Source organism: Phascolarctos cinereus, unplaced genomic scaffold (genome assembly GCF_003287225.1).
Source record: "Phascolarctos cinereus isolate Bilbo 61053 unplaced genomic scaffold, phaCin_HiC Scaffold_4;HRSCAF=312, whole genome shotgun sequence".
Lineage (NCBI taxonomy): Eukaryota > Metazoa > Chordata > Mammalia > Diprotodontia > Phascolarctidae > Phascolarctos > Phascolarctos cinereus.
In genome coordinates this window covers 374,883,439-374,896,634 of record NW_027555847.1, presented here as the reverse complement: position 1 = coordinate 374,896,634, position 13,196 = coordinate 374,883,439, and the positions used below count along the sequence as shown (strand labels likewise).

General features: G+C 42.3%; 1 protein-coding gene across 7 annotated transcripts in view; it reads left to right on the top strand.

Annotated features, from left to right (window-relative positions):
- CTIF (cap binding complex dependent translation initiation factor) overlaps positions 1-13,196 on the top strand; it is a 479,887-nt gene that overhangs the window by 224,583 nt on the left and 242,108 nt on the right. For 5 of the 7 annotated variants that reach the window (XM_078153268.1, XM_078153267.1, XM_078153266.1 and 2 more), the window contains one exon: positions 1,333-1,380. The exons of the other annotated variants lie outside the window; for them this stretch is intronic. In XM_078153268.1, the coding sequence (XP_078009394.1) occupies positions 1,333-1,380 (48 nt within the window). The remainder of the gene's footprint in view (positions 1-1,332; positions 1,381-13,196) is intronic. 7 annotated transcript variants of the gene reach the window in all.

Sequence of the window (13,196 nt, the reverse complement as noted above, 5' to 3'; positions counted from 1 at the left end):
TATAACCTTTTCTCTCACCACATTTCACCAGAGGTATTACCTAGTGACAGGTCAGACGGAGGTGAGAAGTATTCTAAAAGTAGGCTTTTAGAGTATTGTACTATAAAACTGTGTGATCACAATTTTCAGATTTCAAGAAGTAATTTCCAAGCCAGAGTTATTTGTAGAAACACCCAGACCAACATGCTGGTCCTAGAGTCACAGAAAAAGTTGGAGGAGACTTTAGAGGTCATCCATCATCTGAGATCCCAGAGAGATGAAGACTTCCCCAAAGTCACACAGCTAGTGAGCCTCAGAGCCAGGACCAGCAGAGGGGAGGTCTCCTGACTGCTGGCCTCATACTTAACTCTGCTGCGTGTTTCTCAAAGATAGCAGATGCTGCCACAGCTAAGCTGTCACCTCTGGTAGATTCACTGTGGAGATTTTGGCCTTCTGAGATGCTAAAATTTCCTTTCACCTCGATTTTAAACAGAAAAGAAACCTCTGCTTATGAGATAGACTTGGATGATGCTGGGAATATTCAGCACATCGTTAAATAGTAATTATATTTGTGTCACCCAAGTGCTCCATGGGTCCAGCCTATATATCATATTTATGCCATAGACAGAATGAAAGAGCTTAGAACCTTTCCCTTGGGTTTTTGAATTATACTATAACTAGGTTTGATTGTCGTCCCTCCTTTACTCCCCTTCATAGAGTCCCTCTCTTCCTTTAACATGAAGCCTAGGCATCATCTGCAGGAAACCTTTCCTGAAACCCTCTCTCACTTCTTCCCAGCTGTGAGCGTTCTCACTCTCAAACCACCTTGTATGTTCTGCATTTGTATTTGGACTCCACGTTTGTTTTGCATATATCGTTCTGTACTCATCTCTCCATTAGACTGTAAGTTTGTTATGAGTAGGAATTGTTTCATTCTTGGTATTTGTAACCTCAGTGCCTAGCACAGTGCCTAGAATATAGTGGGAGCTTAATTGAGATTTGTTGATTCCTGAAAACAAAGAATTTTGGTTTTGTTTTGGTTTTTGGTTTTTGTTGTTTTAGGCAGTGGGGTGAAGTGACTTGCCCAGGGTCACACAGCTAGTAAGTGTTATGTGTCCGAGGTCGAATTTGAACTCAGGTTCTCCTGAATTCAGAGCTGGTGCTCTATCCACTGGACCACCTAGCTGCCCCTAAAGGCTTTTGGTTTTGGAGCTGTGGTCAAGAACTACAAAATTCACATTTTGTTTAATGACCCACATTTATGTTGCCAAGACTGGCCTTAGGAATAATCACGGAGGAGACAAAGCCTGCCTTCATTCATTCACTTTTTCTTTTTGTTTTTGTTTTATTCAGGCATCATTCATTCAAAAGACATTTATTAAATGCCTACTATATACTCAGGTAGGTACCTTATCTCCATTGTATTGATGAAAAAAACAACTTGAGGGGCAGCTAGGTGGCACAGTGGATAGAGTACCAGCCCTGAAGTCAGGAGGACCTGAGTTCAAATCCGGGCTCAGACCAAACACTTGACCTGAAACCTTCCTATCAAAACTTATTTCTTCTCCATCTTGTTACCCCAGAGCCCTGCTAATGAGTCCATCCAGTGAAAAAGCTAGCATGATAAAGTTGTGGATGGCTTGTGAAAGTGTACAATTTTGAGAGAACTTCCATGCTTTAGCCCACAGGAGGCACCCTAATGGTGTGAATTTCTGGCACAAAGGTAGATACTTCCAGAGCAGATGGGTCTTTATGACACTCCCTCAAGTCATACTACTTGGCTGCTGTCCTGATACTCATCACTGAGTGGCTTAGACTCATGAGATGTTGATAGGAAGGAACAGGGAAGAGGTCAGGAACATAGCTTACCAGGGAAATCAAATTTGGGTTCAGTACCACAGTGGGCCCCAGAAGTGGACTTGGGACATTGGTCACCACTATTTACATGATAAATATTTGTTGAACAGGTGGTGCCCAAAGGTTGGCAAGGTGAAAGACGGGGGAGGGGCAGAAACAAACCACTGAACTTCCACATTTGCCTTTCTGTTTGTATCAGTCCACAAGGATGTATTTGAGTGCCCCAGGATATGTGAGATGCAATGGTGTGTGCCATGGGAGGCATGGTCCCAGCTGATTTCATGTTACTCCCCTCACACACTCCGATTTCCAGCCAAAATGGCCCACGTGGTGTTCCCCTTACACAGCACTCCATGTGCACACCTCTGTGCTCACACACTTTCCCTCCATGCCTGGAGTGCTCTCCTTCCTCTCCTCCAACTCTGCCTCTTGGAGTTCCTGGCACCCTGCATGGTTTAGATCAAATGGCACTCCTTCTGTGAGACCTTCCCTGATCCCTCTCCTTAGGTATTAGTGTGCCCTCCCAAAAAGAATTTATTTTGTAGTTTCTTATCTGTGTGTGTGTTAATTTCTCCCCAGTAGACTTCTTGAGACTAGGGACTATTTTTTCTTTCTTTATATTCACACTGCCTAGCACCAAGTAGGCACTTAATGAATGCTTGCTCATTCTAATTGAATTGAAAAATTCATAATACACAATCATTTCCCTCAAGTGACTGCTGCTCCTTGGTATCCTCGAGGGTGTCAAGTGTGGTACCATGTACACAGTGAACAAACAGGCCCTCTCTCTGCAAAGCGGAGATTGGCACCAACCTGCCCACCTTTCCGTGAGTCAGCCAAAGCTGTCCTTGCTAAAATGCTTCTGTCGTCAGGGCAAGGGGGGAATCTTGCTCTTTCCAGTGTAGGATGTGTTTGTTCTATTCCCTTCCTCCTCCACCTTCAGAACATCCATTTGCTAATAGTAGTCACCTCAGGGCAAAGCTTTTTTTTTCCCCCCTGGGGATTAATAGCTGACTGAGGTTAATGGTCTGTTCCCCAAGCCAGCGGTTCCTCGGAGCCTGCCATTAATCCCCTGGAAATGCCCTCTGCTACTGTTGTTGGAAACAGCCAAACCCCCCCTCCCTTATTTTACATAACATGTTTTTGCAAGCTTGAGGTGGGGAAGGGAGGGAAAGGGGCAAAGAGGAGAAATGGGACCCAAGGCTGCATCTTAAATCACTGATCTCACTGGATGCATGTGTGTGTGTGTGTGTGTGTGTGTGTGTGTGTGTGTGTGTGTGTGTGTGTGTGTGTGTGTCTTTGTGATAGACACAAGGAGGGAGGGAAGAGGAGAGAGGGACTGAGAAGTGAAAGAAGGTGGGAGAAGGAGAGAGACAGGAAGGGAGGGAGAGATAGAGGGAGAGAGACTGAGACAGAAGGGGGAGACACATAACAGAGACAGGGAAACGCTGTAGAGAAAGAGAGAAAATAAGAAAGAAAGAGAGCCATGTGTGGATGAAGAACATTAGATTTCTTCCCTGTGGCATCTGAGTTTATATAATCAGCTTGTCTTCCAGGCAGATTGTTGCTGATTATATAACCTGAGCCAGGAGAGTGGTTTGAAGACCTGTTGGAAACAGCTCTGCAGTTGGAATGAAGGTTTCTTTTTGGTACATAAGGCAATGGGAGAAGGGGATTCTTTGCTAGAATCCCAAGATGCGGTGGTGGATGTTGAATCCCAGGCTATATAGGACTGTGTTTGGTGGGATCCCCACTGTATAGGGTCTATGCAGTTCTTAGTTTTGAAAGTTCAGAGACAAATGTTATTAGCCCACCCAAGGAGATTTCACTTGGGGTGATTGGGGGTGGGGAGGGGTTGACTCACTTTAACCACACTCACAAGAGACTGATTCATAAACAAGAAGGCCAGTTCACTAGTTTACAATGGGAGCAATATCTGGCTCAAGACCCAGGACACTAAGCAGAGCATTGCCAAAACACAGAGGAGAAGGTTGCCTGGTGAGCACAGAATTAGAGTAAAGGGAATTCAGTTTCAGTAAGCAAATGTGTTGCTCTTGCTTTGATATTAGTATTATTAATTATTATTAGTAGTATTAGTATTAGTATTGTTGTTATCAAACCAGATTTTTGTTATTGTTGTTTTTCAGTTGTGTCTGACTCTTTATGACCCCTTTTGGGGTTTTCTTGGCAAAGATAACTGGAGTGGTTTGCCATTTTCCTTCTCCAACTCATTTTTACAGATGAGGAAACTGAGGCAAACAGAGTTAAGTGACTTGCCCAGGGTCCAAGTGTTTGAGGCCATATTTAAACTTGGGTCCTCCTAACTCCAGATGGGGTGCTCTATCCACTGTGCCACTTAGCTGCCCCATCAAACCTGATTAGTTGCCCCCCAATTTACCCTGGGGATATTTCTGCCTAAAGAACCCAGAAGCCTAGAATCAGAGTTACCCTCTCCCTTTGATATGACTGGATAAATACCACTAATTTGCCTTCTCTAGCTCTCTTTTTTCAGCATTACTTAATAGGTGCCAGAAACTCCTCTCATTCTGTCACCTGTCTAATGACACGTGACATTCTTTTTTTCCTCCCAGATTACCCTTATACTAGTTACATGTGTAGGGTAGCACCCTGTGTGTGCCTTCTAGGACTTGGCTGTCTTATTCTTTTTCTGGACCATGACTCTTAATTGGGGTGCAGGGGGGTACATCTTTATTTGTGGGTCTGTATCCTTCTATTCACTGATTATAGGTGGTAGCAAATGGAATAATGTTATGTAAATAATACAGTGAACTAGAAATCTTGGTGGAAGGAGATAAATTCAATCCCCATCTGGTGAGATAAACCTAGAGTTGAATGTGACAGAGCAAAGGACGTAGAAATAACCCACTGTAGAAATACGCAGTGTGAAAGAGGCTTGGGGGAGGGATGACATTTGATGGAGAACATTGGCATGAGTATCAGTGGAGGAAGAAACATAAGTTCTGTCATGACGAGAGTATATTATAGACAACTGGAAGTTTGAAATGGATAATAAGTTCTGGAAGTAGATCGTTATATTAGCATGCAGGCTAGGTATGATAGTGACAGGAAAATTCTACTATCTGTACATCTTCTAGAAGTCCCTCTGTGCTAAAAAATGAGTAGCCAAGACATTTTTTTTTACTAATATCACAAATATTCTCATCCTTCTCAACATGGAAAAAGCAATGTGAGGAAATACTATTCTGGATCTGATTCCGGTCGTTAAGGAAGAACTAGTTGCTGACGTAGAAATCAAAAACATCATGGAAGGCAGTGACTGTGCCATTTTAGAAATGTGATAGATAAGGAGGAGAGTGCCAGACATGGTCTGATATACATTATTGACCTTTTATTTTGCCCAAGTTGTCTCTCAAAGGAGAATGATCAATACATAGACTGAAAAGTATAGGACACAAATTAATAAGGAATTGGAATCCAAGATAAATGAGGATGAGGAAAGAGACTTCAATGAGTTTAAGTCAATTGACCCGAATGAACTACATCATAGTGTACTGAAGTCACTTACCAAAGGGATTGCTGAATAGTTGTTGGTGATCTCTGAAAACGGAGAAATGAAAAAGGGCATAGAACTGGAGATAAGCAGTTCTTTATTTTCAAGAAGAAGAAGATGGTAGATCTTGGCATTGCAAAGTTACACAATGAATTGTTAAAGGAATAATTTGTAAGCACTCAGAAAGAGAAATACTGATTTCTGTAAGCCAGCATGTGTTCAGTAAGAAGTCATGTTAGGACAGCTTTATTTATGTCTGTTTGTTCTGTTCACTCATTCATTTATTTAGCTGGAGTTATTAAATTGAGAGCTGCCTTAATCCAGTAGAATGTAAGCTTCTCTAGGGCAGAAACTCTTTTTGTTTTTGTCTTTGCCCCTGTCCCCAGAACTTAAGGTGGTACCTTGCACATAGTAGGTGCTTAATAAACGTTTGGGGCACAGTGGATAGTGTACCAGACTTGGAGTTAGGAAGACTCACCTTCCTGAGCTTAAATCTGGCGTCAGATATTTACTAGCTTTGTGACCCTGGGCAAGTCACTTCACCCTGTTTGCCTCGGTTTCCTCATCTGTAAAATGAGCTGGAGAAGGAAATGGCAAACCATTCTAGTATCTTTACCAAGAAACCCCCAAATGTGGTCACAAAGAGTCAGACGGGACTGAAACAACTGAACAACAATAAATGCTTAATGAGTTAAACTGAATAGCTAATGTTATATGAAGTAGACATAATATATAATGACCTAGACCATTGTTAAAGTATCTCTTATGTTATCCTTTTGGATACATTGGGAAAATATGTTGGATGCTAGTCTAGTTAGAGGAAGTCAGAACTGGTTCAATGACTGAACTTAAACAGTGGTGACTGATGGATCAAGGTCAACCTGAAGGAAATCTCTGTTGGACTCTCACAGGGCTTGGTCCTTGGCCCTGTTTTATTCGACATTTACATCATTGATTTGGATAAAGGCTTAGATTTCATGTTTATCAAATTAGTGGATGACACAAAACTGAGAGAGATAACTAACACAAGATGACAGTATCAAGATCCAAACAAATGTTGACAGATTAGAATGATGAGCTGGATATAAGAAGATGAAATCTAATAGAGATAACGACACTATACATGGATCCAACAGAAGCAGTTTCATTGGTTTCATTGTATAGGGAGGCATGGCTAGACTGCAGTCCTTGTGGGGAAAAAAGACCTAAAATACCCCTGTTTTTGTGATTGAATGAATGTTCAATGTTACCAGTGGGTTATAAGCTTAGCTATGGGATATGGAAGACAAAAAAAAAGCATGCTATTTTTCACTTTCTTTCATTCTTTTTCTTTTATTCACATCTCCTTGTACAAAATGACTAATATAGAAATGTTTAACATGATTAAAAAAAAAGAATGCCTAAAAGCAAAGGAGGTGATAGTCCTATTATACTCTTCCTTCGTCAAACCACATCTGGATTATGCTATTCAATTAAGAGAACCATATTTGAGGAGAGACATGGGCCAACTGGAGCACACCTCGAGGACAGGGAGTGGAAGAGGATTTAAAACTGTACCAAAAAAGAACTTAGACTGAAAAAGTAAATACTTGGGACACAGAGGGGACACAATAGCTGTCTTCACTTATTTGAAGTGCATTCGTGTATAAGAAAGATGAAATCTGTCTTACTTGGCCATTTAGGGCAGAACTAAAGGGCAGTGGACTTAGTTCTCCATCACTGCAAGTTTTGCCTGAGAACTCGCTGGGGATGTTGTTTAGGGGATTGCTGCCTGACTGTGCTTGAACTAGCGTGAAGTTCTTTCAAGTTCTGAGATTCCATACATATAAATGGTCATCTTTGACTGGTTACCTGTCTTCTGTCCTACTCTTGAAACCACCAGTAGAAGCTGAGCTCAGTGTTGGGGGCAAGCAGTTGAGCTCAATATTAACTTGTTCCTCTCCCGGAAGAGGGCTTCAATCTCAAGTTGTCCTGACTGTGGGTCTGGTGCCCTATCTACTATGCCAAAACTTAAGGCATCTCTCAGTATGTCATTTGAAGCTCCGTGGTATTGACCAATAGCCACTGAACCCAAAGGTTTGACCTACTCCAGTACTGCCTTTCCTGCTTTAACCATTAACTGATTCTATTGTACTGCATGGATGTGTTTGCTTGTATGTGATAAAAATGACTGTTGAACATGCTTAATTCAGGCGTTCCCCCTTTCTCTCCAGTTAAACTCTAAGAAACTTGAAGGCTCTTCCCCTATCTTCACAGGTCTGATCATGTCACTGTCTTGCTCAGAATCTTTTAGGGGCTCACTATTGCCTCTAGAGTAAATTAGAGTCTTCTGTTTAGCCTTTAAAGCCCTTCAGAGTCTGACCCCAATCTGTCTTTCAAGACATTTCATGTGACTCTCCATTCCTTCAACATCCTGCAGAATGCTCTCCTTGCTGTTCTTTGTACAGGACATTCCACCTGAGCTTGTTGTCCAGGCCTGCCTGGAATGCTCTCCCTCCTCACCTTGCCCTCCTCAAATCCTCAGTTCCCTTCAAGGACCAAGTCACATGCCACCTCCTCCTTGGCTAGAGGAAAGCCCACCCCCAATTTGTTAGCCTACCACCTCGAAGAAATTGCTTTATATTTACTTCCTATAGCTTCAACATATTTGTCTGTTTTTATATTGTTCCTCCTTATCCCCTCATCCCAGTAGAATATAAGCTTCTTGATGGTAGAGACTTTTCATTTTTGTCTTTGTGTGCTCATCACCTAGCCCAACTCCCGATACCTAATAGGTGCTCAGTGAATGCTTGTCTAATTGAATTCAATTGATTTAAAAATGAAAAGGTTGGGATAGAGCAGTGGTTCTTAAACTTTTTGGTCTCAGGACCCAAAATTATTGAGGACTCCACCCCAAAGAGCTTTTGCTGACTTAGGCTACATTTATTGATATTTCCCATATTAGAAACTAAAATGTCTTAGTATTACTGTGAAAATAATTTTGATTTCAAGGAATATGGTATAAATCAGTCTCAGGGACCCCTAGGGGTTCCCACTCCAAATTTTGAGAACCATGAACAAGATGTTCTCTGAGGCCAGGGTCTCTTCCAGTTCTTAAGGTAGATAGATAGATAGATAGATAGATAGATAGATAGATAGATAGATAGATAGATAGATATACACACACATACACACACACACATATATATATATACACACATACATACATATATATGTATATGTGTGTGTATATATATACACACATACACACACATACATATATATACATATATACATATATACATATATACGTGTATATATATATATATATGTATGTAAGTGCTTTTATACTCTCCCCAGGAATGTCCAACCCCCAGTACCCCCCCAATCTGGATATTATAGAAGAGAAATAAGGACCAAAAGGAGACAGCATGATACAATGGAAAGAGCAATGGATTTAGAGTGGGAAGAGTTGGGTTCAGATATTAGCTTTGCAATTTATTATCTGTGTGATTCTTGGACAAGGAAATTAGAAAGAAAGGAAATAACTGTTTATTAAGCACATTCTGTGTACCAGGCACTGTGCCATATACTTTACAAATATTATCTCATTTTGTCCTTAGAACCACCCTGGGAGATAGATACTATCATGATTCGAGTTTTGCATTTGAGAAAAAGGAGGCAGAGAGAGGTTAAATGACTTGCTCATAGTCACACAGCTAGTAAGGTTCTAAGGTAGGATTTTAACTTGAGTCTTCCTGGCTGGCAGCTCAGTGCTCTATCCACCCCACTGTGTATCTTAAGCCCCTTAACCTCTCCAGGCTTCAGGTTCCTCGTGTGTCAAATGATGTGGTTGGATATGATGACCTCCAAGTATGAAATGTGAGGTGTGGACTAGTTGACCTCTAAAGTCATAGAATGGATAGCCTGAAGGGGCCTTTGAAGTCATCTAGTATAATCCCCTCATTTTATAGATGTGAATGAATGATGTGGTTGGATTTGATGACCTTCCATGTCCATAGCTATGATCCTGTGACCTACCATGGTGCTGGATATTTCGTGGAAATTAATGGACTGAGACAAAGGTTTTCCATTCAGTCCTGTGATAATTTAAGAGAATCTAAGCTACTTTCCCTTTCTTGTGTAGTGCTGTGGGAGACGGATCTTTCCTGCTTCTTCCAATAGATCTTCTTGTTCTTTCCCTCACTGTCATCTCTGCCTCTTCTGCCCTCCCTCTCTGTCCTTAGCCTGATTGTAGTGGCCCCAGCCTATTTTTACATTTAAATGTTTTCAACCCCAGTACCTATTTGCCCAGTGACAAAGAGGAAAACTGGCCTGGCACAGAGGAGAGAGAGTTATTCCTCTTATTCGGGGTAAGATATAGAAAGATAGATAGATAGATACACCTAAATACAGTAGGGGTCACACACATATTTTTTTAGCCATAAGTTGCAGGTAAAAATTCTATTAGATGGATAGCTGTTCCTAGTACAAAGGCCAAGGACACAGCTCTGACATTAAAATTCACTTTTCCTACTGATCAGTTAATCTTAGTACTATCATCCTCAACTCACTCACATATCTTTATTTCTCTCATCTATCTAGTTATCTATCTGTGCATCTTTCTTTGTTTTTATTGCTGTATCTTTAAAGGAACATGTTAGCCTGCCCATCCCAAGCTACTTTCCAACTTTGGCACCAGTGGCCAGAATGACCACGTAAAGAACACAGCCCTTCCCCTCACCACACTCTTGCTCCCTCTGCCCTTTGAACTCCCTTTTGCTTGTCTTATCTGTTCCTCCACTGGTGATTTCTCTGACAATGAGCTTCCCTGGGTGGATAGCTGGATTGATGGGCTTGGGGATAGTACCTCAGTGGTGTTGAGTCTGTGTGAGCTGCTGAAAAAGACAGCCAAGGGACTGCTATGCAACTGCCTGGAACCAGGAAGCCTGGTTAATGAGTGGGTCCTTGGAGGGCCACAGACCAGCCAGGAGAGTCCCTGTACTCACTCAACAATAATGAAGGCTAATTTAAATAAGGCATGCCATGTCTTATTCATTCCCTTTATTCCTGGAAAAATCTGCATAAAATCATTGAACCCTGTTTTACCTGTGCATAGGGAATTTGTAATTTTAAGGTCCCTACAGTGTAAAAATCTGTTTCCTAAGGAAAGGGCCCTTTTTGTAAAACCAGTAACCATCCAACAATTTCTCTGTTTTGTAAATTCATTGTCACCATACATTTTGCTTGAAGTGGGGATCACTGGGGAAGTTATTTAGCCTCTCTGGGCCTCCATTTCCTCATCTGCAAAATGAGAGGTGTGAACTAAGTGACCTCCAAAGTCATAGGATGTGTGCTCAGAAGAGACCTTCAAGGCCATCTAGTCTAATTGCCTCATTTTACAGACGTGAAGACTAAGGCCTGGGGATGTTAAGTTATTAAGCAGCTAGACAGTGTAGTGGACAGAGTGCTAGACTCAGTCAGGGAGACCAGGGTTCAAATCCTACCTTTAGACACTCACTATCTGTGTGACCCTGTCCAAGTCACTTGACCCCTTTTGCCTCAGCTTCCTTAATTGTAAAATGGTAATAACAATATTAATAATAATAATAATGATGATGATGATGATAATAATGGAACTTGCCTTACAGGCTTGTTGTTAGGATCAACTGAGGTAAGATATGTAAAGATTTTTTGCAAACCTTAAAGTGTTATGTAAATTCTAGCTGTTATTAGCTATTAAGGTTGAGGTAGTGAGGTAGTAAGGTAGTCGGTATCAAAGGACAGAGATGAGCTCGGGTCTTTGACTCCACAGCCTGGGCTCTTTCCATTGTATCATACTGCTCACAGTGCGTATATCCGATGTACCTGGTCGTACCTCAACGTTATTCCTCCTCGTAGGATGGTGCGTAACCATCCCACTTCATTCTTCAGCCATAACTGAATCTAAGTGACCCTCCTTCCCAAAAAGCAGTGCAAGCCATTCTGTTTCTTATTTCACTAGTGGAAATGTCTTGTAACCCATCCCACTCTCTTTTTTGGGGGAGACAATTGGGATTACGTATCTTCTCCAGGATCACACAGATAGTAAGTGTCTGAAGCCAGATTTGAATTCAAGTCCTCCTGACCCCAGGGTTAATGCTCTATCCACTGCGCCACTTAGCTGCCCACCACTCTGCCTTTTTGCTCCAATTTCAGGACGTGTTTTAAATTCAGTTCTAGGCCTGAGACCCTTTGACCCTGTACAGTTTAGTCAGACTGAATCATTCCCAGACCCATGAATGTGCTGGGTGTGGAAGGGGTAACCCTCATACAAAGGCCAGGATTGTATGAGGAAACATGCCAGGATTTCACCAGCCTCGGGTCATGCTCTGGCCTCCCAGAGCACATAACTTCAAACCAAAGTGCAAAATAGTGCAAAATGTTTCAATCCCACTCCCAGTGTACCCAGTGGGACTCTTAGACACCTCCACAAGTCACTGTTCCTTCCTATCCCAGGTATGCCCCCTTCCATGCAGAAGTCAGCTCAAGTTCCATTAGGTATCCAGGGTAGCTTAGCAGCTTCCCATGCCCCTCCAGCATAGATTGGGTCCAGTAAAGATCCAGGGTGAGGTCTAGGGCTGTGACATTCACCTTCTCTCCTCCTCCCTCCCCATCTCCTATCTCCTCTCGTGTGCGTGTGTGTGTGTGTATGTGTGTGTGTGTGTGTGTGTGTCCACGTCCATTTGTCTCTGTCTGTGTGTTTGGCCAGGGTATGGGTACGGAGAGGATGTGGCTGGAGTTAGGGCATCTAGTAGGTTAAGAGGTGATTTCCAAAGTCCTGGGTGGGCTTTCTGACCATGCAAGCATCATAGGGAAGAACTAAAGCTTGGGCAGGCAGCCCAATGCAATGTGGGGACAAAGTGTAGTTTCCGGCCCATTGTCTGCTTAGGGCACACCCAGCATGTTCCTGAAGTGAATGGACTCTGAGGAGATCTGGGGGTTGGAGGGGAGGTGCCATTAGGGAGGGCCAGGAGCTGGGGGAGGAAGAACAGGATGAAGATTTGGTGTTTTTCCATTTTTTCCTCTTTTTTTCATAAAGGAAAACAAATAATATCCTTTCAAGACAATTATACAGCCCACACTGCCAGGAGCCCAGGGGCCCACTGTGATTGCCCCAAAGTCAACTATACACACATTGTTAACCAGATTGTTGGAGCAGGGCTGTGCACGTAGGTTTTCCAAGAATAATTATGTTATTATTCTCTGCATAGAACCATCAAGATCCAAGTTCAGTATTGAAAACTTTAGGATCCCTTTGCTTAACTGGTTCATTAATGGGTTATAGGATGTAAGGCCAGATGGGACTTCAGAAACCATCTCATCCAATCCCTCATTTTACAGATAAGGAAATTGAGGCCCAGGAAGGTTTAGTGATTTGCCCAAGATCACTAGTAGTCAGTGTCCAAGGTAGGATTTGAGCCCAAGTCCAATTTTTCCATGGTGCCATATTATTTCATTTATAGTCCCCTGGGAAATTCCATAGGAGATATTGGGTCAGCTGATCATGGCATTCAGTTGTACCTCCATATTCTCCTCCCCTTAGTTGTGTAAGCCAAGTTCTTGGAAAGGTGAGTCATCTGGCCCTTCCTTTCTAAAGACACAAGGGTTTGGTATAGAAGAAAGGGGAGATATCTCCTAGATGCCCCAGTGTAGATGACCAAGGTGAACCTAGCTCCATAGATCTGCCACAAGTTCAGTGGGATAACAGGCAAGTCCTTCCAATTTTTTCATCTGCAAATGTTAGGAGATTCTGTTTTCCTTGGTTGTCCCCTCTACTGCTAGTATAGGTAAGGGTGTCTTCATACCA